Genomic DNA, 25,235 nt, shown 5'->3' with positions numbered 1-25,235 from the left:
ATTCCCTGGCACAGAGCCTGGTACAGAATGACAGACTGAGTCATAACATAAGAAAAATTTTGATCAAACAATTCACAGTTCTCTTCCAACATTTTCTTCTTTAACTTTCCCTCCCTCTTATTCCTGTCTCCCTGTTTCCAAGACTCTATTTCTCTCTTAACAGAGATTTTCTTATTTCTGGGATTATCTGTCATCACTGTCAATACTGTAAAAAACACGTAGAGTTCTATAATTACTTTCTTATATTTTTAATATATGTTATCTACTAATTAGATTTTTCTTTAAGAATTAAGATTTAGGGTATAGATGGGCATGATCAGGAAAAAAAATCTAAAAAGAAAAGTTTAAAAAAAAAAAGAAAAGAAGTATGCCTTCTGAAATTACATGATGTCAAAATGAGCTTAGAAACCCCCCTCACCATCAGGACTCCGAAGTGTGTGAAGTGGTTACACAGGCAGATGGTCTCGCTTGCATCTGAACCATTGTGCGCAATGCACCCTGACGTGTTCCATCCTCCAAGACTTTCTGTGGGAGGAATCAATAAAGAGAGTGAGAGCAACAGCATCTTCTCCATAAGGAATGGGATGACTTTCAGGAAATCTGCCTCAGCCTCATCTGGTCTGTCTTACTGAGTTTATCTGTGCAATGAATGCCATTCATAAACTTACCAATATGTAAAATAATCCTGGATCCTGGACTCACAGGAGGCTAGTGCTGAGCAGGCAGTTAGAGACAATATAGATAGTGAATCTGTGGAACCTGTGTTTCACTGTGTTCTACTGGAGTGTTTGGGGGTTCTTCAAATGTTTGAGTTTAATTGTAACATAATTGAAAAAAAAAGTTTCTATAAAGAATGCTCCTTTTCAAATGTGCTACATGCGAAGGAACTTTCTGGAGACCAATACTGCTCCATAGGATGGGTCTGTATTTTTGTGAAGCCCTAAGAACAAAGGAGGTCTGCTTTCTTAGAATATGTGATTATGAGCACAGCAGTCAAGCATGGTGATGACTTAACTACTCGTGGTTTGAGTGTATCCTTTCTGACTTTAATAGTATAATATAGAGTATGAACAACTCTTATGATCAAAATATGAGATCCATTTATTTGAATAGCATGTAAAGATATAAGGTGATATTTAACAAATGTATATGATGAAATCAGGGTCTCCAAATTGTGCAACCAAACCACAAAACTGTCCAGCTAGAACAAGGATTGTCCAAAATAAAAAAGAGGTTTGACCACTTTGGGGCACTCTCTGTCTTTCTCTCTCTCTAAAAATGAATATTACTGGCATTTAACAAAGTAGCCAGCATTTTGGTGGAACAGATTTGGCCACGATAATTCCAGTGGGGGACCCTGATGGAAGGGGACGTGGAAAGTACAGACACATGAATTTCATCACTTATGCTTGAGGAAAATCCCCTCAAGGAGATTTCCACAGCTGCGGCCTAATGATGTGCTTGTTCCTTTACTTTGACAGACTCTATTTGTTTGCGGTGTTGTGGAGGCTGCTCATTTCTTTCCTCTAATCCACGTCCACTATCACCATCCCTATCTTTATCTTCCTTGGTGTGTTCTCCACCCACCCTAACTTGAAATGGAAGCTGGGTTTCTAATCATATGACTTGTGCATACCAAGTAATATCTTCCTATGTATCCTAGAAGAATAACATCAAGTGTGTGCCTACATTCAACTAACAGTCACAACAAAAGTCTATACCGTATTTGACAAATGACTGAAATCAAAGAGTTGTTTCATTAAAATAAAAAAAAGTCAAGTATGCCCATTTCTTCTTGTAGTGTCTAAAAAGTTACATAAATTAGAATTGACTTCCTAAGTGATATAAACTAAAATCTGCAGTTCAGTTGCTCTTACACTTACATTGTGACTCATTGTGGTTTGGAGTGGAATTAAAGGAAATGGAGGTGTCTAATGGTGTTTAAAATTCGTTGTTATCTATATTAAGACAACCAGTATTTTAACACTTACTGTTTTTGTTCAAATCCCAGAAGGCACAGATGGGACGATGCACTTCCTATATTAACACAAGAATAAACATGTGAAATTGTGTTTAAAATAACTTAAAAAGCACATGATTGAAATGTGGCAAAGAAGAAAATGCTACAGGGTTCACAAAGAAATAGATCAGCATGAGACATGCCAATACAACCTGAAAACCCAAGGTGATCTATAGAGGATATTCTCTCAGAATGGAGATCCCAAGGGAAAATCAGCTATAACCTTAGAAACCTTATGAGGAATCATATCACCCATTTTTTTTCCTGCAGGTTACTACATGTCCCATCATTAAATACTGAATCCATCCACTACCATTCCTAATATTTAGCAAAGCTCTTTATACTATAATTTCACATTCTTCAAAATTCTTCTTTGTGTCTGTATATATGCAGAAACAAACTGAAAGAAGCAACTCAAAGAGATATTTATACATCTGTGTTCTTCACAATAACCAAAAACTAGAAGCAACTCAAATGTCCACTGATGGACAAAGGGATACATAAATTCTGATATATACATATAATGGAATATTATCTGACCCTAAAAAGAAAAAGAAATTCCGATGACAGATGCTGCTTTATGTCTTGAAGACATTCTGCTAAGTGAAATAATCAATTTATTGTCCCAAAGGACAAATACTGTACGATTCCACTTTTTGAGGTACCTAGAAGAGTCAAATTAATAGTGATCTAGAGTTGAGCAGCGGTTACCAGAGGTTCTTGGAAGGCAAGAATAGGGAGGTAGTGTTTAATGGGAATGGAGTTTCAGTCGAAGAAGATGGAAAACTTGTAGAGATGGATGGTACAATGTGAATACACTTAATGCTACTGAACCGCACATTTAAAAATGATAAAATGGTAAATTTTGTCAAGTATATTCCACCACAGGTTTTAAAAAATCCTCCTTTATAGAGAAAGGGGCTGATAAACAAAGAGGCCACATGGTCTCTTTGGAGAAGGTCTCCAAGGATCCTCTCCAAGGATTCTGCAATGACTTAACTCCAGTTGTTAGCCCTTATCTGTCTGCTCTCTCCCTGCCAGATAAATGGCAGGATCATCACTGGGCCCTCTAAAAAAGTGGGAAAACCTGTTTCCAGGGCACTGGGGACAGTTCAATAAGGCAAGAGAAGTAACATTTGCCAAGATTTCAAGCAACTTCTAACCCCTTAAAGAATAAATCTTCCCTCCTGTTGCTCCTTGACATTCCCAACTGCAGTCACTTTTTACTTTAAAAATATAGAGACACAACCAAAACCTCCTATGGTAGAATGGTGCAAGATATTAGATCCAATTTATTTGAAATGATGTGTGTCATTTTTTAAGAACAGTTATCTTTTTCTTCACTCCCATGCTTTCTGGTTCATGAGTCCGAGGTAAGACTAATTCCCACACCATGCCCCAAGCTGATGATACTCATGGTGACCGCAGAGCACTGCCTGACTGGTGGCTTCCCTTCTGGAACACTGATTCTTGCCCTCATAAAAAGTGCCAGTTACTTACTATCATGTAAAAGGAAAAGGCCCACAATTCTCTGAAATAGTTTGCACTGCTCAGTCACAACTGGTAGCATTTTCTTACCTGAGTTCTTGTGTGTTTGATTTTAATTTGAACAGGGTCCTTTAGGTCCTGGATAGTAATGTTTCCAATACTGCATGCCATCACATAACTCACTAAGGTTTTTCTTTGGGGTCCCACATCCTTTGGGAAAAAAAATTGCGTGCCTTAGTCAGAAGTACACACTTTTATTTTGCTTCTGTGCTCCAAAATAAGCAAACTGTCAGCAATTTTTACACTTAAGATCTTCGACTCTAGAGCATCCTGTTTATAACATAAAATTGCTGGCTTTCCTGAAGGAGCTGTGCTACTTCCCTTATCACAATAAATACATTGAGGGGGCATTATGAGCCAGTATAATAAGGTAGTATTCATAAAACTGCATTCGTGATCGGGGTAACTGATGTCAGCCAGTTCATATCTGAAACAATGCAAACCCATAAATAATATAAACTCATGAACAAGTGTGAAACAATTAGTTCATTTCCCTATTCTAGAAAAAAGATGAAGTTTTCTTTCCTTTAGAGAAGTATGAAGGAAATTTGATGTGAAAAATAAAAAGCAATTCATCTTTTACATCCATGCCAAGAGCCTGGCCTGTTTACTAACCTATACCTAAATGTAGTTCCACTAGATGCAAGTCCCATGCAGAACTTTCACCTTCTTCTGTGCTGTCTACATGCCAGCACCTGAAGACTTCACTGCAGTGGAACCTGTCCTGCAAAATTACTCAGACCAACAGGCTGTCTCTCCAGCAAGTTCTGTTTTATTTTCCTCCCTCGTGTTTCCTGTCAAATCTCCTAAATTTCTCTCCATACAACAGCTTATAAATCAGCTGTTTTGGAATAGCTGTAAAATGTCCTAAATTCCAAGAAAAATTCAGCATCCAAAATAGAGATTTTTATTAATTTTATATAGTTATCACTATCAAAATGCTGGCTATTGGTTGGTGATACCAGATTTCTATTTAAAATGCATCTATACCTATATATTTGCCTATTATTCTAGGATAGATATAATGTACATATATCTATGTATCTTGTCTATTATGCTTATACATATGTATGTATGTATGTATGTATGTACATATGGATATACTTACATCTTGCCTATTATGTTAGTACTATGGAACTTGCAGTATTTCATTCTGCTGTTAATTTATTTTAAAAAACCAAAAATACGTTTCCTAATAACAACTTTGATAGGGAGATGCCAAATTAGAAGGAAAACTGAGAAGACTCAAAAGAGTGACAGATCCTTCTCACTCTAAGAACTCTCCTAAACTACTCCTATGAACCAGACCCCTGACCTCCTTCTTTGTATCACTTTTTTTTTTTTTGGTAAAGGCAATTTAAACCAGGGGTGCTACTTAACCAATGAGCCATGTCAAAAGCCCTTTTTAAAATATTTTATTTAGAGATAGGGTCTCACTGAATTGCTTAGGACCTTGCTAAGTTGCTGAGGCTGGCTTTGAACTCGTGACCTGCCTGCCTCAGCCTCTCAAGCCACTAGGATTACAGGCATTCACCACTGTGCCTAGCATCACTCACATTTTGTGATGTCTCCTGTGTATTTTAATATTGTTTTTAAGGTGACATCACTCTAAACCTCAAATTACAATAATTTTAATAAATACAGTTGTATGCATCTATAGTTATAGGAGCCTCAGGGTAAATCATGTTTTTAGTAAGTGATATTTATATGAATTTCAAAAGTTTTATATACCTTGTACCTAAAAGGTTCACAGGTAAAATTTTAAATTTTTGAAGCAATTTTCTATCAATGCTTCCATGGCATTTTTTTTAATCTGTAATCTACCTGGCCATTCCTCTCTGTGTGATGCATAGAATGGATTTATTAAAAACAGTTCTCCTGCCCTTGAGACATGATTTTCTCTTATACAGATCACACCGTTGGAATACTGTGGTATCTTGAATGTAACAGGTTTTAAGAAAAGCAGTGAAACTGCTGTATATGGGCTGTACTCTTAAAGGCAATCAGAGGTCACCAGCGTTTGCTGGCAGTGGACCTTCTAGAACTAAAGCCAATAAAAATGATAATATGTGCTCAGCACAATGCCACCCTACTCTGCGGATGTGTGAAGGCCAAAGGTCTCTTGAAATACTAATGGGAAAACTGATTAAAGCCAAGAATGCTGCTCATTATATAAACAGTGCTTCCTGCTGAATTGAAAAAAAGTCCTTTCCTTTGGTGTGCAATTTCTTTAATTCTGAAGGCCTACAGGACTGAGGAATGTAAAATATTTAACAAAGGGAATAATAAATAGTAGCTTCTTTAGTAACTCAATTTTTAATTCATTATGCAACTTTTAGCCTATTTTTTATTAATTTTAAAAACTGGAATAAACTTATCCTATTAATAAGCACATTATTTTCTAAAATAAATTTTTAAAACCTTTTGCTTATAAAAAACATTTTTTATTTTGAAAATAAAATAGATTCATTTTCTAATTAATAGATTAATTTTTCTAATACCTTCTGATGTATTTGGAAGAAATATGAACTTTAATCTTTATTTTTTAACAAAGAAACTTCAGTTGCCATTGAAAAATAATTATTTAATTGATGCTTACCTGGAAAAGTCCAGTTTTGTTGAAGAAAGTAAACTGTGCCCTTCTAACTAATACAGAATCTTCTTGACTTAAGTTTTCAAGTAAGTTTGGAGGCAAAATGACAGAAGCCAGTGGATCCACTTGTTCACTCTCAAAATCCATCTGTCACACACACATATTGGTGGAGTGAACACAAGGACATAGTAAGGATACTTCACTCCACCCATTGACCAAGGAGACAGAACAACTGCAAACACCTAGTTAGCTAGAGCCGGGGCTCCCTGGACCTCCATGGCAGCCTCTTCAGCTCCTGGATAAACCCCCATAGACGATCCAGAGTCTCAATCAAGGTTTACAATGCCCGACAAAGAAGAAAACACATTGACTCTGACTAAGGAAACCTAAAATCTACAAACTGGTCAATATTGACCTGTATGAGGATTAGATCTAGCCTATCAGATTTTGAGTTGTTTTTAAAACACTTAGTGAAAGAGACTGAAGTTGTTGGAGTACAGAAACTGAATTATCTCTGTCAAGAGGCCACAGCTGAAATTTTCCGAACACTCTCAGATATCATTTGTACTGAAACCATAGCTCAAGCTACAGAGTGCTTTCTGAGTTTTCACTCAGTGTGAAAAAAAAAAAAAAGTTTTCCTTGAACCCTGGGCTCCAGACATTTTTCTATTTTTAGTGTAGTCTATTTCTATAGCTAAACAACTATTATGCTCCACGTAGACATTTTGCCAGGTAAAAAAGTAGGCTGCATTTATTCTGTTTGTTCTTGTGGCAAGTGTTTTGGGGCACATAGGAACCACTTGAAATTATTTGCTGAAGTGTGACTTTAACATGTCCAAGAGGCTCTCTGTTAATCTGGCCCCAGCTCACTTGTCCAGTCTCAGTGTCACCTGCTATTTACAGACTTTTCTGTCATTATTTCTTGAAGTGTGATCCTCAGGCCAGCAGCACTGGTAATATTCAGGAACTTGCTCAAAAGTGCAAATTTCAGGGTCTGACCCAGGACCTATTCCATTAGAAGCTCTTGGGGTAAGGTCTAGCAATTGGTTTTAATAAGTTCTCCAGGAGATTCTAATGTTCAGTTTAAGAATCACTGGTAAAAAGGTTTTCACTTTCCAGAGTCCTTAATAGACCTCTTTCTTCTCAATGGATTGATTCTTGGTGCCCCAATATGGCAGCCCCAACTCATGTTTTAACACCTGGCTCCATGTCACCTCACATAGATGATGACCTCTTATTGTTCAGCTATGAAGGGGCACCTTCTCCCTGCTCCCACAATACTTGTAGCTGCTGATAGAATTAAACTTAGCCAATATTCAGACCAGCCTGCCACCTCTTGGGCATACATGTCCTTGAAGTAACAACTGTTAAAGTGGTCAGCAAGTTTGTATCTAATTAACTAATTAAAATTAGAGAAAATTGTGGTTTATTACCTGGAAATATGATTCATTATTGCTTGGAAGACCAATGCTAAAATTTGAAATTGCATTCGTCTCTGGGTTCAGGGACGATATTCCAAGAGCCAAATTCCGAGTCGCAATATTCACATGCGGAGTGCTACTTAGGTCTATCTTAAAGGCCAATTCATCAATTGTTTTTAAAGCCCTAAAGAAATGACAATGATGTCACTGTTAAGTACACAATGTTTTAGATACCTGATCACATGTCTTGATGCATAGCAAAATACAAACTACATAAAATTATCTTAAATTTTCTGATAATAACTTAAATATCCACAAAGTTACTCCAAACCATAATAATATCAGTTAAAACATAGAATCACAGTGACAGATTCATCCTCAAGAGAAATATCTTCTTTAAGGGAAACCAACAATTAAATTATCCTGAACAAGTACTGTCTTTCGTTTGTTTTGGCCTCTCTTTGCTCATAAGAAAAATACCCTCCCCACTTTATAACTTAGAAAGAATCAAAGGAAACAATATGATGTGAAAATATTTGTAATTTATTATTTTGAAGACAAATTAACTTGGAGAATACCTTTCAATGAATATAAAATTTTCATTAAAGAAATGTGGTTGAAAAGAAGGGAACAGAAAATAATTAAACACTTTAATATTAACATATTAAGTGAAATTATTGGACACAAACTGGATTCTATAAAAATAGGTCCATTTTTACCTGCTTTAGGCATTTTCACTTTAAAAGGCAAACAATCACATAGCTGTGGCAGTTTATGCCCAGTTCACAGGACAGTAGACTTACATCGACCAAGTAATGTCCCTCAGGTAAGTAATCTTTCAGGAATTTTCAAATACACAAATGATATGGGGATTTACATATACTGTTTGATAACAACTCTAATCATTTTGTAAATTATCTCTCTTAAAAGAAAAAAAAGAGAGAACTTTTTGAAGTTCCCTTTATGAATGATCTTGGGGACTGTCCATGCATCTTCCAGAGATTTTAATTACTAAGGCAGGCCACAAAGTCCTCAGATAGGTTTGAAATTATACAACAACACATTTGTTCAATAAATTTTACTCTTCAAGAAAAAAAGAGAGAGGTACTTACTCAGAGGAAGATTCAAGCAAGTCACTATCTGAACTGCTTAAGATATTAGAAAATATATTCATTAGAGTCGAGCCGAGTGTTAAATCAATGTTTTCTTCACTATTCACAATTCTTTTGACCAGTTCTACAATGTTGGTGATATTGGCTGAGGTTAAGTTCTGGGCATCAGCAGTTAAATTTAAAATCTGATTAGCAACTTCATTTACTTCCTCTAAAACAAATAACAACAACAAAAAAAAAGGCTGAAGAAACAACATAGAAAATTTTACTGCACATTTCATTTTAAGCATGTCCAGGGATCCAAAACATGGTGTGATATTTTACTTTATAGTTGAAGCAGGGTTCCTGTGTGCATTCCCTTATGATTGTCTGCACAGGGTAACAATACAATATTTATACACAAACTAACTTCTCTCTTTAGTAAGACACAAAGACATAAGCAACTCTAAGAGACCAATGTTGATATATTGTTCTAAAAGAAATGGTACAGAATCTCTGAATAAGCACGTTTGCTGTTTGACAATACTACAAAATACTGACAGTAGTAATTGTGTATGTTTGGGGGGTGTGTATTTATGCATATGTATGTGTGTGTGTGTGTGTATACATATACACACATATATATTTTAAAGTCTTCTCTAAAATTTCTTCACTATTTTAGTCTTATAGAATAAATAGAATATAAAGCTAGAATGAGAGAAGCATGTACTTTCTACCTTAAGAAAAACAGTCATATGCCTGTTTTTTAGTATTAAAACAGTAGCACACAGAAGAACATGTCTGAAGAGGGTGAAAGCCATGAGGCATAAGGTCATTTCATTTTGGGAATGAACAGAGAAGCTGCTCACTTACTTGTACAGTTAGATAAATCGAGGGGCCCCCACTCGGCTAATGAAGTGTTGGAAGGATTGCGGTAACTATGAAACAACAACAAAAAGATATTTCAAATATTTGACATAAATGAGAAGACAGCTTTTGATATTAGTTAATAAGCTCTAATGATATCTAGGTAAGTCCCATCTGAAAATAAAGCTGTAATATGTTGAAATAAAGTGCATACTAAAAATCCTTACTGGAAGAAATGAGTAGCCTACATCACAGAATCAAAATAGAAGCAATATCCTGTATCCTAACCTAGAATACATTGGTCAAGTACTGCTTCAAGAACTTTATAGATACATTTTGATTTTGATTTCACATAACTCTGGAAATCCATCTTTTATAGATGAGGAAATGGACTTAGGGAAGCCAAGAGAAGCCAAGGAATTTCCCAAGGTCTCCAGCCAGAAAGAGGTCAGGCTACATTTTAAATTCCAGTTCATCCATCTCTAAAGCCTTCTTTCAACCAAGTGTCAAACACAGCAGCTGTCACACTTAAGCAGTTTCCATTTCTGAATTCCCTCCTAGGAAGCTCTAACCGGGAGTGGGGTAGAGGGTGAAGAACTAGATTTGAGACTAGCAGTTGGATGAATCCCTACAATTATCTTGTTTCTCGAGTTTTTTGTTAGACATTCAGGGAAACTTCATATTCTGACAGTCTCTATCAGCAGACTGCTAAGCCTGGATCTTGTCTATTCCCTCTTTGCTACTTCTCTTCAAACAGTTAAAAAGTCTTGGGATTTTTAATTGCATGTTCCACGGCTACAAGCTGGCTAGGGTCAGCTATACACAAGGTGCCTGCCCTGGAACCACCCTCTGTTTTCCAAGTTCCTAGATTTTTCTTTAGACATGTCTTGAGTTTGTTGCTGGGCAACCTGCTAACCTTATCTCTACCCTCCTGACCCAGAAGAGCACAATTTAGGCACATACATAAGCACAATCTAGGCACATACATTCCTGCCTTTTTTCCCAATCAACAGTACTGCTGAGCAGTACATGTACCCTGGAAATGGATAGTGTGAAGCTTGGTTGGTACAAGTCAATGAAAATATTACCATATCCGTGTTACAGAAAAGCCAGGCTTGTCTGGACATGGATAGGTGTACTCAGAAGGTGGGATAGCTGGCCAGTAAAAGCCTGTGGGTTCCTCCACTGCAGCACAAATACCTGAGAGAAATGAGAATGAGCACGAGAAAGATCAGTCCATCCTTTGATGTTAAAGGTGCATGATGAAAACCAAATACAATCCTGGTAATTAGGAATGCATTTCATGTAATGATAAAATACTAGGGTTTTATGTTCAGAAACTGTAAAAATTTATAAATAAGGAAGAATACACATATAATATACATTTCAGACATAGAAATTATTGCATATTATAAAACCATCCAATAAAGTGCCTATACACATAAATAGGTAACATACATGTAAATAATCATAGATTAGTAACATAAGTTCTATTCAAAAAATAAACACTACAGAAAATGAGAGTAAACCTAAAAGATTCAAAATGTAATGACCTTTGTTAAAGTGGAAAGCTTATAGTGCATTGATGGTTTCATCACTGAGTTGTGAATATATTTTATAAATATTAAAATTAGCTTCTCTGCTAATAATCTACTGCCAGGAAGCTCACTGGAAGAATGGCAAGAAGGTATCTATGAGCACTTTCCCCTATCTTACCCTCACTTCTTCATTGTCAAACACTTCACTTTTTGCATGAAAAGAATCTGGGTATCACGATATAAATAATTCAGATGTTATTTTTTTTAAAAAAATCAAAGTAATAGCAATATATCAATAACCACAATAAAACTTATATTTCAATGCTTAAAATCAGCAAGTTATACTTGAGTTCTGGGAACTGGTATCATTATCACCAACTGAAAATTCAAGTAACTTTCCCATTGTGACCTGGGCTTTAAAATGACCAGGTTTTAGTTTTGTTGTTGTTTTGCATTTGAGCATTTGATGGAAATTTTTCTCTACAGACCCACTTGCAGAAAAACTATAAAATTTAAATTAAATGCTATAAATTAAATGTCCAAATATGCAGAGAGGGGTGTTCTGAGATTCTCCAGCCTCTGAGAAGGGATAGAGCTGGCCCCCAGGGTCCCTCAGTCATTTATCAACTGCCATTTGTCACATTACTTCTTTGTAGAGACTCCAGTATATGAAAGGGCAGCTGCTGTGGTCTCCCCACACTAAGGAGCTCTGTTTGTTAGGAAGCGTTTCTCCACAGTGGCTCAGAAAGTGGTCTTCACTATCATCATCACCACCATCATTATCATCATTATCATTCTATGTTGACATGGTAAAGATGGGAAGTTCCTCATAAAGATAGAGAGAGCTTTATTCCCCTGTGATTCTGGCCTCAGGCATAAGCACCCTCTTAGAGCCAAGGAGTTCCCACTTCCCTGCTTAGACTCTGAGTGCACAGCCTGGAAAGCATCATTTTTCTTTTCTCCTGATTTCTATATAGTATTTAATCATGGCACTGCTGTATTCATATAATAATATTAGAACAATTACTTTTGTCATCTATATTTTTTAACAATTACTTTTAAAAATTACCATCAATAGGGTTGGGTTGTGGCTTATATAGTGCTTGCCTAGCACGTGAAAGACCCTGGGTTCGATCCTCAGCACCACATAAAAATAAATAAATAAAAGCATTGTGTCCAACTACAACTAAAAAATAAATGTTAAAAAAATTCCCATCAAGGTTCATTTAATTTTTCATCTACTCAACAAGTATTCAAGTGCTGAGAAATATTTTGGGTTTTGAGGGAAGATAGAAGTAAAGGTATTTTAAAATGAAGATTTGGTCTCTTTCTAGAGGAGATGACTATTTGAAGAACATACACATTCAAGAACATGAACAGGTCTCATAGGAGACAATGGTCTTCTAACAGGTATGATACTCTGGGTGTCCAAGCAGCATGAAAAGGAAGCTCAAGGAGGTGGTGATGTATGTTTACACATGATGAGATCAGAAATGTCTTCACAAAAGAGGTGACTTTGGGACTGCCTTTAAAAACAGGCAGGTGATCATAGAGTGGACAGTGAGAGAATGTGTGCACAAATGTAGAGAGGAGTTGTACGTGAATGTGGCATATTAAACAGTACAAGCAGCACCACAGTCTAGGTCCAGGATAACACCTGGATTTCTGGCATATCTGTGGAAGACAGTGGTGTCATTACTGGAGACAGGGAATACAAGACAGAGAGATGCTTTATAATAAAAAACTTCCTTTTGCAAGATCTACCTGGTTACGAGTTCTCTTATGTTCAGAGGCACACTCTTTCTTTAATCCCTAAAGTCAATGACAGTCAAGTTATTCTGGCATTTTGCTCATATTCTTAGTCTTTTCACAGTACGTCCCTAAGATAAATATAAACTCTCATATTCTTCGTTTCCATAGATTCATAGGTATTGAGCTGATCAGTGGATTCCTAAGTACTGAGCTGACCAGTAGATTCAGAGGTACTGAGCTATTTGTTAGACTAAGTCACTCATTTGTAATGATCTCCAATATAATAAATTTCATCATCAGAAAAAAATATTTTTACACAGACAATAACACATAAAGGAAGAATCTCAGTTAAACATTAATATATAGTCATATAAAACTGTAAGCAGTTGAAGTCACTTACCCAGTTGCCTCACATTCACCGTGTAGAGCCTCAGGCCCTCATTCAGGGACTCATTATTTTTTAAAAGTTTCTGTTGAATGGTTTTTCCTTCTAAGTTGGCATTATTGGTAGCATTGTAAACTAGAAGGGCCCAAATCATCAATCTAGAAAAACAGTGCAGATAAAATTATCGTTGGTTAGTTGTTTTTTGGTGCAAAAAACAGAATATGTGGATACAATGACTATGACATGTCAAGACTGAGATGACTAGCCACTGTGCTCTCAGGCTTTCCCTGATGATGCATGAATTATAACATTAAAATATTTCAGTATGAATGGATGTTATTTTACATGTATATTTGTATCACTTCATTTCTTTTCAGAGATATTTTAATATTTATCTGTAATACTATTTTGTAACACACACATAAGAAAGAAAAAGTGTGGTTAATTCTACCCTATTGCTTTAAGGGAAAAAATAAGGTCTTTAAATAAAAATTCATATTTCAAATAGAAAATGAGAATTTTCCATCTCCATGAAGCAATCTCACATGCTTCATGTGGTGAAAATTTATGAAACATATGCTCCAGATATACTCTATGGTTAGCCAGCATATCACTGTAGATGGTTTTAGAGTATCTGACCTTGAAATTTTTAAAAAGAAAATCTCTCTAATGGAAGCAAAAGATGGATCCTTGTTTTGTCAAAACTTTCAATTTTACAATTTAAAATAACAAAATCCTTTTCGGTTCAGGCATAACCACAGCTATAATCAACACCAGACATCAAAACTATTCATTCAACATTGAGATAAATTAAATGAGATTAGTATATCAGGTAAATGAGAAATATTTTCCCTTATATATGAAAGCTCTGGGTTGGCAACAGAATTTCATCTTGGTCATATTCTGAAATGAATAAATAAGACTCAAGGCATTAAATTATCAAGTTTGCCAAAGACAAACAAGAAGCTTACTTTTTACTATGGAATGTGCAGTACAGAGACAGTGGCATATTTTGTTCATAAAATTCTGTGAAAATAAATAAAAATTAAATAGACTACTAATATATTTGTGGTGCTAAAAAATAAGAAATTTGTTAAATATTTTCTGTTCAAGGTTTTGGTGAAATTAAATAGTTCTATGCCCTTTCCCCATATATGTGCTATTCTCAAGGACAAAGTGTTGTACTATTCTTATAATTTTCTCTGAAAAGATATTTATTTCTAAAGTGACCTACTACCCAATGCTCATATACAAGTCATATTTCAGGATGAGGTGAACACAGATATAAATAATAATAGTGAATAGTGCTGCATTAGTAATTTTTTGAAACAGCCTATGGAAAAAAAATTGATTATATTATTGTTTGAAGATATGCTTTGCCATTCCAGTCACTGAGAACCTACAGGTGGGAATGTGACATTTAACTTCTCTTGAATACTGAGAACATCTTTAGCACAATGTATCCGGGGGAGTATTGAATACCCAAACTCAGCAATTCAAGAATAAGCACACATTTTCACAGGTCTTATCTGGGTTGTTTTCCTCTCTCCTCTCCTGAAAACTGAACCAATTTTATGGTTCTACACAGTCAAGTTCTATCTGCTGTCACCATCAAACATTCTTCATTCAAACAGAACAGCCTCTGTGGCTTTGGTTTCCTGCCTGTCTAGGTGATAGAGTATGATAGCATTATCTGAAGCTATAATGACACAATGACTTTGAAAGGGAACATTTAGAAAAAAGAATGTGTGTGAAACTACTATTGCAGTTCAAGGAAAAACAATGAGAGATTATAAAACCTCAGCAATGAGCATATACAAACTTTAGAGAATGGGAAAAATCGGGGATTGGGAGTGGGGCGTGTGCTACCGGGATAATTACAGCAATGCCAAAATTCATACCAAAGAAAACCTAGACAGTATTTTCCCACGTACACTGTCTTAGTTCATTCTCCCTATCATTTTGTGTGAAATTATTCATTGGTTTGACAGACAGAAACTGAGGTTTTATGTCAGTTAACTCTTCTAGGCAAGAATTTCTGAGGTGTGGACATATGGGTGAGGGATGATTTTAGTATCAGGTCACAGAAGAAGTAAGTAAGCTAAAAAGGGAAAGCTGACTTCTTGTCCCAATTGCTAAACAAAATGCTCAGCAAAAGGATCCAGAGAGCTGCTGGATCCACTCCTGAAGTCCCACTGTGATCCAGCAGGCAGGCTTGGAAGAGATCATTTGGCTAAGTAAAAGGGAAAAGTTCTATCACTTATAATATTGAAATATATTACTCATTTTCAGATCCTAAAGGACAAAGAACATGTCAGAAAACAAAAACAGTTTTCCCTAATCAAATGGCTTAATCTTGTCTATTGAATATATGCAGAAATGATGAGTTTCAATATACCAGTAACTTTAAAAACATTTGTTTTTCTAATGTTAAATAGAAATATACAAGAAGAAAGTTCTCTGGTCAATTCTCACATGAAACTTGATTTTAATCTCTTCCTAGTAAGACTATATCACTTGAAAAGAAGCATAGTTGAGCATCAGTTGTATAGCCAACACATCAAAAAACCCAACAAGGCTTATGAGAACTTTTGCTCTTCAATTGATTTTTAAAAAATTCTATGGGGATGCAATATACTGACCGGAACCAATTTTTTCTCATTTGGAGTTAAGTTTTCAATTTTATAGCAATATGAACAGGTGGTCCTTATATGTCAACAGGTTATATATGTATGTTGGACACATATATTAAATTATTTGGGTGGTTAAGTCATGCTCCTAATATGTTTAAAAATAGAGACTTTAGAAAATGAGTTCATGGCTTTAAATGCTAAAAATATTTTGTACATATCATTCATATTATTAGATGTGATCATATAAACTTAGCATTTTAAAAGCTTTTTGTGTGCATGCCTTTGTGTGTGTGTGTGTGTGTGTGTGTGTGTATGTGTCTGTGTGTGTGTGTGTGGCTTTATGTATGGAATCCATGGCTTCACCCACAGTAGGCCAGAGCTCTATCATGGAGCCACACATCAGTCATAACAGAACTATTTCTTTGAGGTTCTCTATGCATTTTCAAATAAGAGGTAATGGTTTATCATAAATAAACTGTAAGTACTAAATATCATAATTCATCCATGTTAAATACTCTACTTTCAAACTGTTTTTCATCAGACTTACATTTTTATCATTTGTTCTATTATAGTTTTAAATATAAGAAAAAATAGTGTGCATCAATGGCAAAGTTAAATGTACTGAGTGATAGAATTTTTTCTCCTATCTCATTATTTTCATTTCCCAGTCAAAAGCAATGAACAAGAGAAAGGTTACACCTTCCAGAAGTTGTAGTCAGTTTTACCTTTGATCATTCACAATGCTTCTTTTGACTTTAATCTTGTCCTCTCCCGTGCTCAGGTGAAAACTATAAATACAAATACACATAATCAGCATCAATCTCATCCACCATATCATCAACAACAAAACTGGGGGAGGAAACAGGAGGAGGGAGAATAGATTTTCTAAGTATTTCCAAATATGTGTTCTGAGGTTCTAGATTCTTCTGTAAACCCAGGCAACTGTGTACTCTTGCATTTTAGAAGAAAAAAGAATTGGAGATGTTCTGAGAAGGAACCTACTTTAGTGTGTTGAATAATATACATTCTGAATTTACTGACAACTGACTGCTTTTTTGTGTTATTGTGTCTCTTAGGTCAGACGAATGTATGTTTCAGAGTTGCGAAATATACTTCAGAAAACTAGTTTCAGCTATAAAACCATGAAAATAAGGCACAGAGGGGAATATATGGACAATACTATTTTCTAGGAATTTACTGGAGTATTTAATAAAAAAATAGTGAAAGGGCATTTTGAAATGCTAGGTTGCAAACTGTAGATCTCTTATTTTGTTAAAAAAAAAAAAAATCTCCAAACTGATGTGTTTGCAAACTAGGGGACACTCTATGTGATCACCAGAGTGTGAGAAGGAACTAACAGAACTAATGTGTGTATTTAATTTTCCTTTTAATTTCTGACTTATTAGAATAGATATTTATTTACATATATATGTGTATATATATGTATATATGTGTGTGTGCATATACACACACACGAATACATACGCACATAATTTAGGTAAATTTAGAGAATTTTTTTCTCAAATAATTCAGACATTTACCTGATATTAACCACATAAACGGTGTAGTTCCAATTCTGGAAGGTTGAATTGAGCTGAAAAACACAAAAGGCTAAGTTCGGGTAACTCTTTAGAAAAATGAATCCAATTTCTTCCCTCCCCAAAGATAAGCTGTATGTATAAGATCCTGGGAAAATCATAGAGAGCCAGAGAAGTGAATGAAAAAGGTAAGAGATACCAGATGACTGTTCTCCTGAGTCTTGATAAATGCTCTTTCTTTCAGTCCTCACAATATATCCACCCCTACCACACCCCCCACCTTATTCATGAAAAAAAAAATGTAGTTCTGCAGAGATGACAGAGTTTGCCCAGGGTCACCCAACTATGAAGTGGCAGATCCCACACTGGAACATTCAAGTTTTCTTTAGCCCATATGGTGATATGAAGTGTACTACAAAAACACCTTTCGTTTCATTCATTTAATAATCACTGAGGTACAACAGAACATGTTTTCTAATCACTAACACTTCAAGAATATTAGTAATAAGACAAATTACAAATTAATATAAATCTTTAAAAAACAATAAAATATGTTCAACATTATTGGAACTAAACTAATTTCATGTGGTTATTTAATAGTCTTAATGGAGCTTAGTACAAGATTTTTGACTGAAAGCAAGGATTCTCCTCAACATGAACAACAAGCTTTGGTGATGTGGCATCCACTACAACTGCAAAACAGGATTTATCCACCAACATGAGGTTTTCCTACTTACATAACACTTCCCAAGGGATTTTTAAGTCTTGTTTCATATATACACCAGACTTCCTTATAAGCATGTCTAAAATTGAATGAAATTTTAGAAAATGCTGGCAAAAAAGTACTTAATCATTTTAAATTATAAATAGTAATATAGGTTGAATGTCACTTATCCTGCCAGAAGTATCTCAGTATTTCAATTTTGGAATATTTTCAGGCTTCACTAATCTCATAATCACAAAGGCATACTTTAGATTTTGAATTTTTCAGACACTCAACCTATAATATGAGTTGTGGAAAAAAATTGTATCTTCATCATCAAGCATCTGCTTTTGGTAGCTTATATCTTAAGCCAAGCTGTCCAGTAAAAAGCTTAGCTTCAGATGAGTATGATGTTACCAAACCATGCATGAAGTAAATGTAAAATTATACTTTGTCTAGCACAAACTTTCCAGTGAATGCTTACAGGATTAATAACGTTGCCAGTTGCTTGAGAATGAAAATAAGAAATTTTACATTTTTGAAACCATTCTAACTTTAAACAAAATATAAAGAACAATGCTGTGCCCAGTGTGGTGGCACACACCTTTAATCCTAGTGGCTCAGGAGGCTGATACAGGAAGATCAGGAGTTCAAAGCCAGCCTCAGCAAAAGTGAGGCACTAAGCAACTCAGTGAAACCCTGTCTCTAAATAAACTACGAAGTAGGGCTGGGGATGTGGCTCAGTGGTTGAGTACCCCTGAGTTCAATCCCTGGTACCCAAAAAGAAAGAAAGAAAGAAAGAAAAAAAGAACAATGCTGAAAAAAAATGGAATGCAAGTATGTACTCTATTTTGCAGAGCCCGCTCTCCAATTAAAAATTAAATGCAACTCCTAAGGTTGAATTAGTTAGGATGTTAATGAGTCATTCCAGAAAAGTTAACAGTGGCCTTTTCTTTAACTTCTATTAAAGAATTTCACTTTCCCCACCAATTTTGTAACAGAATTGTTAATTACATACTATTATTTCCTATGGTCAATTTGTCTTAAAGAGTATTGTCTTTAAAGATAAGTCCATTTTCTATCAGTTATTCTCCAAATGTATGTATATGTACACTTACATCTCTGTGTGTATGTCTGTGCATATGTATTTTTTCACCACTACCTCTCAATTGTTGTTTTAACTATTTTTGCTATCAATAGCATTTATCAGACACCTAGTACCTAAGAAAATCCATTTTCTTACTTCAGAATATATATGTTAATGTTTCTATCCATACAAAGGGCTACAGTTTGAACTGTACTGCATTATGTAGAAAAAGAAGCACCAATTCTCACAGCATAGAATCCATGAAAAATGAAATTTCTGAGTATGGAAAAGAGAAAAATTGAAAAAATAGGCTCTGTTTGCAAGAGAGATAAGAAACTACTAAAATTTTGAAAATTTGAAACTTTCAAATTGTCCATCAGTAGGATATTGGTTAAATAAATTATATCCTAAGTGGGCATCAACAGAAAACTTGTTAAATAAATAACTAGACAATCACATAATTAAACATACACTGTTTAGAAACATTCTCCTATACTAACCTTGGCAACCACAAAAATTATTATAGTGTAGAATGGTACTTAAACTCTATCAGTTTTAGTGTAAAAATGAAGAAAGATAAGAGTTTATAGTGTTATTTTCTTTTATGTCAACAAAGAGCTTTAGAGAGCACTCCAAAAACCTAACAGTGATTCCAAGCAGAGGAGTCTCCAGGTGGAGGAGTGGCAAAGAAGAGAACAATTTCATGATAAGTCATCGTGTAAGTTTTGGTTTTGACTAAACAGGCAAATAAAAAAATAAGAAATCTATTTTTTAAAACTTAGCTGAAAACATATAAAGCTAATCATAAGTAATGATACCTACCAAAATCTACTAATGTGCTAACTTCTTTTATTTAGGAAATTTATAGTCTGTAGGCTCAGTTTCATGGCCTTTATTCATTATGCATAAGCATATCTTGCTTATTGCATCTATTAATATATCTATAATGAACAGTGTCTATGTTTTAGTATAATCTGTGGATTCAGTTACTCAGAATCTTTTTCAAATTTCCAGAAGTTAAAGGTTTAAAACAAACAAGAAATTTTTCAGGTTCACTTACCCATTCTGCCACCTTGCTCTGTACCTTGACCTCAGGGTGACGAAGGATATTTTGAATCACTATGGATATTCTATATATAATTCCATCTGCCCGTTGGAAATAGGGTTAATCCATTAATTATATTTTATAGTCATATAAAACAATGTTAATCACATAATTTCATACAAGTTCAAAGAAACGCTTGTATGGAGTCATAGAAAATTTATGAAATATTTTGAGGTTATGTTTACTGTTCTTTTGCAACTTCTTAAAAATAAATATCAGTTTGCTCTTACAGAGAATTCATTGCTCCCAAATCATCTCTAGAATAGGACCTTTACCAGGCTTGCATGTTTATTCAGAATTTTTAGCTTATAGATTTCTGGTATCTACCATCCATAAAATGATAATTTTATTTACAAAGCAAGAAATCACGTTTTGTACACTATAAAGAATAATCAAGAGTCACTTGATTATTGTGATACTTGAATGAGATGATGGACAGATAGCTTAAAAACACCAGGCACACACATATTTGCTGCCCTTAAACTCTTCTCACTTCCTGCTAATCTCTCTCCCCAGTAAAACATTGACATTTACAAAACTATTGGGTTGGATTTCACCAGGATTTTCATTAAAACTCTTAAATATAGTCATCATGCCAAAGTAGAGAGAGAAAAAGAGTATTTGCAGGCAGGCAGACTTTTAATTGGTCTAACTTCTTTTTAAAAAATTATATAGTGAAAAGGGACATGGTTTTTCCTTTAGGGACAATCTTTAAAGTAGTCTGATATTTTTTTTTCCTATGAAGAATTGAACTCACCAGCAAGAGATTGCTAAAACTCTCTTGCTTGTACTATAGGATGCTTGACCCAAAGAATCTAATGAGGAAAATATTATTTTAAAATATGGTATGTTATAGACAGACAGAAAAGTTTTTGAGTAATTTTGTCCATACCTTTCTTCATGCTTTGTTTAGCTAAGGGTCTCAAGTAAAATATGCATAAAAAATACAGAAATGTATAATTAAAACAATGTTGAGGAAGATATTTAATGAAAATTGTGGAAAGGCAGTAGAAAAAAATATATGTATGCTTCTGAAAGCTCCCAAATCTACCAAAATGCAAATTCCAGTTAAGGAATGTCTTTCCAGTAAAGAAGTCAGTTTCACACTAAATAATATGAACTACCATTCCTGGATATAATAATGTAAATATATACCACTGGGATAAGGCAAAAAAAGTGAGTTTAATTTATGCAAATGGGGTTATTTCAACTTCTAAAACTCTTCAGGTATTTTAATGAGGTATTTTAATGGTCTTGATTTTATATTATTTTAAAATATGTTCTGAAAGAAAAAATACCCAAGGAGGAAAATTACAATAAATGACAACAATTTAAACAACAACAACAACAAAAAAAACTTTCATAGTGTAGATCCATCATCTCAAATCATGAACATTCTGATAGGAAATTCAAGTTGCAAAGGTCCGAGAGATCCTAGGGATCCCATATGAAAGTTCACCAAGGTTTGGAAAGTATTTAAAAAACTACCACTAGATGGAGCCCTGAAGCACTTTTTTTTTTTTTTTTTTTTTTTTTGGTAATGCTTTCCCTCAGAAAAATATTGCAAAATACTAAAAATCAATATTTTTAACCACTGACATTTTTGAAAATTTATGGAATCATCCAAATATTTCAGGTGGCTTATTTAAGTTTTAAAGGCAGCTCCAGTTTTTTCAGTACATTGCAATTACAAATGAGAGACATCCAGTATCATAAGCAGCCAAGAGAGTTCTCTTCTTAGTTATATTGCCTACAGCCAATATAATTAGTTAATATACCAAATAGCCTAGCATCTTATGGTACAGTTTCTCTTCTTCTATGGACAACTATCAGGCTGTCCCTCTTCTGAAGCCTCAAGATTACATATTTTGCAAACTTAGTTAAAAACTACTTGGCAGAATCTATTACTTTTTAAAAATTTTTGAAGAGTCAATGAGAGATCATGAAGCATGTCCAAGGGTGAAGCACCAAAGAAAAGAAAATGTTCAACAAAGGGCTGGTGACAATGGTTCTGGATTACAGCAAATCAGTTGGCTTCAACAGTGACACTGGAAGAAATGCAGCCAAGACACAGCTGCAGGCCCTCCCACATCATCACAGCTCCTCTGCTCCCACGGACACAGCAACTTGCTTGTGAGTCAACGTAACAGTCAATACAAATCTTCACGTGTTCCAGAGGCTTCAAAAGAGGCATAGATTATCCTAATAATGCCATGCAGGCCAGTAAAACTTCTCATAGACATCTCTTGAAAAAAAAATTTAAAATATATCCACTTTCCAATTAGATAAGTCTTCCAGCCACACAGAATGTGAAAGTGGAAATTATTGCAGGTCATTACAGATATGGTATCAAAATGGTATTTCTTTCTGTAGGTTTATCACCAATTAAACTTTCTTTTATTTATTTTTTTTTGTTGCTGTTGTTTCATAACATTTTTAGAGTTTCTTGGAGGACAGAGAAATCACACTGGTATATCTAATTTTTCCTCAAGAGTGTGAAATATACGTTTGAAATGATGGGTTTGCAAACATTTGAAAAGATGTTAAAATTCAAACCAAATGTTTACATTTGAGACTATGTCATTGAATTAGTGATGAAGCAGTTATAATGTATCAATGGCATTTATAATATGACTGGCATCATGCAGAGCCTACAGTTTCTTGAAAATATCTGGCATATAAAGCTAGAGCTATTATTGGAGCCAGGTAAATGTCCTATGAGTGAATTTGTGATCTGAATAGCTAAACATATGTGAGACCCTGGAAGGGGAACACAACAATTTGTATTTGTAAATTAGATTTTTAAAACAGTAATAAGAACTAAGAGTTAATTTCTTACTTGGGCTGTTTGTGTGAACTTCACAAAAGTTTACTGTCCAGTGGCACTAGAATACTGTTTCAAGTATAGAAGATAGGATTTGTAATGGATATTATTAGTCTAGGAGTTTTCTTTTGGAAAAAGCAGAAAGGTTCTTTATTTGTAGGAACACTGAGATTATCCTTGATATTCTGAAATACCAGTTTTTGTAAAAAGTATCTTAAATGCTTTCTTAGTGTAATCTAAGGTATCAGACAAAAGTCCTACTGAAAATAACAAAAGAGTTCTGCACAGAAAAACTGGAATATTTTACAAAAGTCAGGAAAACAAATTTTAATTGCTATATTATGAACATGTATCTGATTATCTCCTCCCTGCACTGGCAGACTGTTACCAAACTCAGTAAAACTGATCCACTGAAGTTAAAAGGAATGTAAGGTGATAACAGATTTGACATTTGTGTCTATCTTATTTACAGTGAACAAAATGGGACCTTCTAATATATGAGATTATAAGCCTGAGAATGTTTACTCTATCCATTTCCCAAAGAATAAGAAATTGTTGATAGTATGTGAACAGTCTTAGATAGTCCAGCACATAACACTGGATGTCATTTATTCACTAGGGAAAAAAATCTCTTTCAATTGTTTCAAATTTGATTACATCAAAGAAAAAAATCTTACTTGCATACTGTCTGTTTCTTATACTTTGCTACTTTTCCTTTTTAAAAAGATAATGAGGACGTCAGGCTCTGAGATGTGAGAAGCCAACAGAATTCAGAAAGAATTCAGAAACAATATTCACTTTATACTTCTTATTTTCACTTCTCTTTTATATATAGAAAATATTATTATATTTTATAATAATGAAATTTATATTCTCATGTAAATGCAAATGTTTAAGTAAAAATGCAGGTCAATTTAGGAAATAAACATGAAGTATCATAGGAGGTTTAAGGATATGATAAGTATCATTAAGATGGTGAACAAATTTGAGCACACAATTTTAAGACTAGTTCCTCCACATGAGTTTTGAATATTTTAAAATGCTGATTTAATTTTGATCGAGAATCCTCTGAATTAGATTCTTTTTCATTAATGTGGTCAAGATAAACCATTTTAACTGATTCCAACATTTGCCTGCTTTGTTGAAACTCCAGTGAAGGTTATGACGCAAAGAGAGATGGGCCAAACAAGGCTCTCTTCAAGAATGTCAGAAGTGACATGATTGAGTGAGTACAGCGCCATTCCACCAAGCCGAGGACTCTGAAGCTCCATATAAATGTTCTTGGGCAGTAGAGGATGTGCCAGTCCTGGAGGGAGAATGCCACAGAGGCTCTTTGTATGCTCATACAAAGAGTGAAATACTTAGTTAGAATTATAATATTCCCATCTGCTGGCAGGGCTCCATGTGAAATATGCTCTGGAAACTTCAGAGGCTGCTGCTTTCTTGGGGCTGGCTGGAATTTGTGCTCCATCATAAATCTCCTTGGTGTAACTAGCAGAACAACCATAAACACTTCCCTGAATCGATGTCTTTATAACCCTAATGAAATTTATATCTATGTTTCATGTAAAATATTCCATACTTCCAACTTAAATGTCCTTACAAAGGAAGTTGATGTAACCTCAGAAGGCAAAAATCAAAAAAATGAATGATGTGGGTTTCTTTGCTCTGGTTTTTTGTCCCTTGTGACATATTACAGATGTCTTGGCCTCACAAGCGAATGAACTAGGGTTTAGGAAATCCCAGTGTTTCTAAGATCTCATAGTTGAGAATATTAGTATGTTTGAGGCAATGGTGTGGTCACCTGATTGGAATTTCTCTTTAAGAAAAATTGAAATTGCAAACTCCAAATTACAAAAATTCTATGTACGGGTAGCAGGTCACATAATAACTCAATTCACCTGGTGTTTCCTCGGCTCACACTTTACCTTATTATAACTACTATATTTGAAAATTATAAATAATATCAATAGAAAAGTAAATATGGATAAAAAGACAATAAATAATGGGAGTTACTTCAATCTTCATTATTAAAAAACTTAAAGAGACTAAAAGAGTAGCTTGATGGTACAATGCTTGGCTAATATGTGCAAAGCCCTGGGTTTCATCCCCAGCACATTCACGTGAGCA

At 34.7% G+C, this 25,235-nt stretch overlaps 1 protein-coding gene across 2 annotated transcripts in view; it reads right to left on the bottom strand.

Moving 5' to 3' along the window:
- ADGRG6 (adhesion G protein-coupled receptor G6) overlaps positions 1–25,235 on the bottom strand; it is a 136,439-nt gene that overhangs the window by 30,137 nt on the left and 81,067 nt on the right. For both annotated transcript variants that reach the window (XM_081295583.1, XM_081295584.1), the window contains exons 6-17: positions 20,237–20,322; positions 17,390–17,442; positions 16,574–16,636; positions 13,231–13,373; positions 10,629–10,740; positions 9,547–9,611; positions 8,695–8,905; positions 7,595–7,766; positions 6,168–6,308; positions 3,599–3,718; positions 1,992–2,037; positions 419–525 (exon numbers count right to left, since the gene is read on the bottom strand). In XM_081295583.1, the coding sequence (XP_081151709.1) occupies positions 419–525; positions 1,992–2,037; positions 3,599–3,718; positions 6,168–6,308; positions 7,595–7,766; positions 8,695–8,905; positions 9,547–9,611; positions 10,629–10,740; positions 13,231–13,373; positions 16,574–16,636; positions 17,390–17,442; positions 20,237–20,322 (1,319 nt within the window). The remainder of the gene's footprint in view (positions 1–418; positions 526–1,991; positions 2,038–3,598; positions 3,719–6,167; positions 6,309–7,594; positions 7,767–8,694; positions 8,906–9,546; positions 9,612–10,628; positions 10,741–13,230; positions 13,374–16,573; positions 16,637–17,389; positions 17,443–20,236; positions 20,323–25,235) is intronic.

This window comes from Spermophilus citellus, assembly GCF_964194105.1.
Source record: "Spermophilus citellus genome assembly, chromosome: 5".
NCBI lineage: Eukaryota > Metazoa > Chordata > Mammalia > Rodentia > Sciuridae > Spermophilus > Spermophilus citellus.
Note: the sequence above shows the minus strand (reverse complement) of the source record. Positions and strands in the feature narration are given on the sequence as shown.